The sequence below is a fragment of the Lethenteron reissneri genome, chromosome 67, assembly GCF_015708825.2.
Source record: "Lethenteron reissneri isolate LAM-NWPU_2019-01 chromosome 67, ASM1570882v1, whole genome shotgun sequence".
In the NCBI taxonomy this organism is placed as follows: domain Eukaryota; kingdom Metazoa; phylum Chordata; class Hyperoartia; order Petromyzontiformes; family Petromyzontidae; genus Lethenteron; species Lethenteron reissneri.
The window spans coordinates 2,639,711-2,643,987 of NC_083845.1; the positions used below are offsets into that span (position 1 = coordinate 2,639,711).

The following is a 4,277-nucleotide window of genomic DNA, read 5'->3' on the forward strand; positions in this document are numbered from 1 at the left end:
AGTGGGTGAGTGTGTGTGTGAGTGTTGTGTGAGTGGGTGAGCGTTGTGTGAGTGTGTGAGTGTGTGAGTGTGTGTGTGAGTGTTGTGTGAGTGGGTGAGCGTTGTGTGAGTGGGTGAGCGTTGTGTGAGTGTGTGTGTGAGTGTTGTGTGAGTGGGTGAGCGTTGTGTGTGAGTGTGTGAGCGTTGTGTGAGTGTGTGAGCGTTGTGTGAGTGTGTGAGTGTTGTGTGAGTGGGTGAGCGTTGTGTGAGTGTGTGAGTGTTGTGTGAGTATGTGAGTGTTGTGTGAGTGTGTGAGCGTTGTGTGAGTGGGTGAGCGTTGTGTGAGTGTGTGAGTGTGTGTGTGCGTGGGTGAGTGTTGTGTGAGTGGGTGAGCGTTGTGTGAGTGTGTGCGTGTGTGAGTGTGTGCGTGTGTGAGTGTGTGTGTGAGTATGTGAGCGTTGTGTGAGTGTGTGTGTGTGCGTGTGTGAGTGGGTGAGTGTGTGTGTAAGTGTGTGTGCGTGTGTGAGTGTGTGTGTGAGTGTGTGTGTGAGTGAGTGTGTGAGTGTGTGAGTGTGTGAGTGAGTGTGTGAGTGTGTGTGTGAGTGTGTAGTGTGTGTGTGTGTGAGTGTGTGCGTGTGTGAGCGAGTGGATGATGCGCGATTGGCAAGCGTGCGGAGCGAGGACAATGGGACGCGGGGGACAATGAGGGCGAGGACAATAGGATGGGGAGGCGGGGCAGGGGGGACAATGGAGGGTTGTGTTTGTTGTCGAGTTACGGGGGGGGGGGGGAGGGGGTGGAGAGAGAGGGGGGTCACTCTCGCCCGAGCGACCCCAAACGCAACAATTTACGTGGCTCTCTTTGTTTCGTGCCAATTTGCATGATTGTTTCACTTGGCAGCCTTTGCCAAGGCGTGATGGATTAGCGGGGGTGGGTGGGGGGGAGGGGTCGAGGTGGAGCGGTGGCGCAGCGATTAGCGCATTGCGTTGTGCACCGAGCCGGCTATGAACGCCGCAAATTCCAGAGTCCCATTCCCGGGAGTCGGCTACTGACATTCGTGGTGATCGGGGTTGGTGCTGGACCGATGGGAGGCGCAGGACCTCCCCGAGCCTTAAACAAACAGGCTGTAGGGGCAAGTGCCGATAGCGAGCAGCACCTATGAAGGCCGGCACGGTACACGAGGGGGGTGGTGTACACAGTATCTGCTGTGTACACCACAGCAGATACTCATTTGAGGCTGAGTCGACCTATGGGAGGCCCAGATAGTCGTCACTGGTGTTGTCTGTGAGCGTGAATCGAACTCGGGTCGCCAGGTTCGTAGCGCAGCACGCTAACCAGCTCCACACACACCCACACACACTCCCACACACACACACAGACACACACACAGACACACAGACACACACACAGACACACACACAGACACAGACACACAGACACACACACAGACACACACACACCCACACACACTCCCACACACACACACAGACACACAGACACACACACAGACACACACACAGACACACACACACAGACACTCCCACACACACACAATCCCACACACACACACAGACACACACACAGACACACAGACACACACACACACAGACACACAGACACACACACAGACACACACACACCCACACACACTCCCACACACACACACAGACACACAGACACACACACAGACACACACACAGACACACACACACACAGACACTCCCACACACACACACTCCCACACACACACACTCCCACACACACACACAGACACACACACACAGACACACACACAGACACACACACACACAGACACACAGACACACACACAGACACACACACACCCACACACACTCCCACACACACACAGACACACAGACACACACACAGACACACACACAGACACACACACACACAGACACTCCCACACACACACACTCCCACACACACACACAGACACACACACAGACACACAGACACACACACAGACACACACACACACAGACACACAGACAGACACACACACAGACACTCCCACACACATTCACAAACCGCACAAACTCCCAGCACAAAAAGCCATTCACACGCACACAGGGAGAGGGGGGGTCAGACATTTGTCACGATGTGTGACGAGGAGGGGGGGTTTGAGAAATGTGACGTCACATCAAAATGCGCAACTTTAAATAAATATAGACAACACGTTCTACTTAATTAAATAGACTTTTTAATAAATGTTTTCTCCGACATCAGAGTGCAACGCCACATTAAATACGCATTACAATGACAATAGTTTAAAGCGATTTGAAGCATGTTTTATTTTGGGGGGGGGGGTAGAGCTTTGTGACGTCATATTTGGGGGGGGCCTGCTTTTTCTGACGCCGTGTGACGAGGGGGGGGGTCAAAAATTGTCCAAAATCGCGTGACGTCATTTATGGACGGCCCCTAAGAGCGCTTGTTAGCGAGGCGCTAACAGCACGCGAATTGTCACGGGACAGACCCAGGTGCCATGCGTTCACCTGACGGGAGGTACAGGCTGGGTTCAGACAACACCCACAACACCAACAACTATGCGGCGGTGACGTCACCACGGAACTTGTGCCAAGCTATGTGCACTTGAAGGCCACGTGACCTGTCGAACGGCCGCTGACAGGTCACGGGACAGACCCAGGTGCCACGGGTTAACCGACTGAGATGAGTGGCCGATGCACACCACCTGTGCTCCCAACTATACCAACTCGCTGTGCTTTAACCGCCCGGCGCTCCGCTCGCTGTTGTGAGCGCGGCTCCTCTGCCCCCCGTTGTTGCTGGAGGGCGACTGCCTCCGACGGCCCAGAATTGCCACGCGCCTCGCGGGGAACGGGTTGAACAATCATGAGGCGCGTGCAGCGTGGGACGAGTTCGTGCACATTCGATGGGGAGGCCTGAGTTGGTAGACGCGGTGATGGGCGGCGAGGATTGAGGTTTGGGACGGCGTTTCTGTAGGATGCTCACTAGCCAATCAACACCTTGATGGTGACGATAACGGTGATTGTAACCACACACACCTCATAATACAAGACAAAGATCTCCCCGTGTAGCCTGCACGGGCTCTCGGGGCAAGTGCTGCGAGTGGAGCACCAATGGAGGGCGCACGAGCGCCTCGGTGAGGACATCTTCACGCCCCGGCGACCCACGCCGCCGCCATGCACACAAAGACAAAGATGCCGCGTGTGCACGGCGCAGCTCGTTGGGGCAAGTGCCGCGTGCCCCACACAGACTAACGCGAGCACTACGCCCGGCCGCCTTTGTCTCCCCAGTTGCTGACGTCAACACAAACCGAATCCAGCAAAGCGGAGGGCCCACGACCGGCTTCAGATGTTTCCCGCTGTTATCAGTCACGAGCGGGTCGGGTTTGTGGGGGCCGATGTTGCTAACCACTGCGCCACCGCTCCCCCCAACACACCCCGACGCTTCATCCAGCTCCGCGGGCTTCCGTGTCGATGAGCGCCGAGTCCACGCGGTCATCGTGATGAGGACGCCAACGTCGCGATTGCTCGGCCCGGAGACGCGTGCCTCTGATTGTGACGTCGTCGTGATGTCACTCGGTTGCCCCGCCCAGCGAAGAGCCTCCCAGCGAGTCTCTCTCACCTGCCCAAGTTGTTCGTAGGAGACGTGGGCGATGCCGCTGCTGCTACTGCTGCCCCTGGCGTTGCTGCGTAATCGCGAGTGGGTCACGGTGCAGGTTTGGACGATCCCGGTTCACCCTGTTGTTGTTGTTGTTTGGGGGGTTTGTTTTCACTGTGGCAGGAAGCAGGGCCGGGTGAAGGTTCTTGGCAGGGCCGAGAGGAACTTCTGTCTGAGTGGTCTCTCTCTCTCTCTCGAGCTGCTCCTGCTGCTGCTGCTGCTCCTGCTGCCCCGTGCCACTGCTGCCAGCGCTGCTGCCACTCGCTGAAGCTGATTAAACACAACTGTCTCGGTCACCCCAGAGGGCGACGAAGCTGCCGCCTTGTCGAGCCCGGGCACCGCGACTCTCTGTTGAGAATGAGATTGTGCGACAAACACATTCAAGACGTTAGTTTGCTAATTTTGCAATGAATAAAAAAATCTCGGAAACTTAATCTCCGGTGTTTAATTTCTCTCTCTCACCTTCTGAAATAACAACCCGATTGACATGACGCTGCCTCTTTATCTATACACCGTGCCTATCCTCGCGACGTTAATATATTTACTCAACAAGATATTGGTTACATTTGTTTAATCATACAAACAAAACATGGGCAACATTTTTGTCGTCGGCCCGAGGAATAGTGCCGACTGTGGT

General features: G+C 55.4%; 1 protein-coding gene across 1 annotated transcript in view; it reads left to right on the forward strand.

Annotated features, from left to right (window-relative positions):
* The first annotated feature begins 3,096 nt into the window (after positions 1-3,096).
* The window catches only part of LOC133360099 (E3 ubiquitin-protein ligase RING2-like), a 13,612-nt gene continuing 12,431 nt past the window's right edge, over positions 3,097-4,277 (forward strand). Inside the window, exon 1 of the mRNA XM_061578687.1 lies at positions 3,097-3,119. Within this exon, the coding sequence (XP_061434671.1) occupies positions 3,097-3,119 (23 nt within the window). The remainder of the gene's footprint in view (positions 3,120-4,277) is intronic.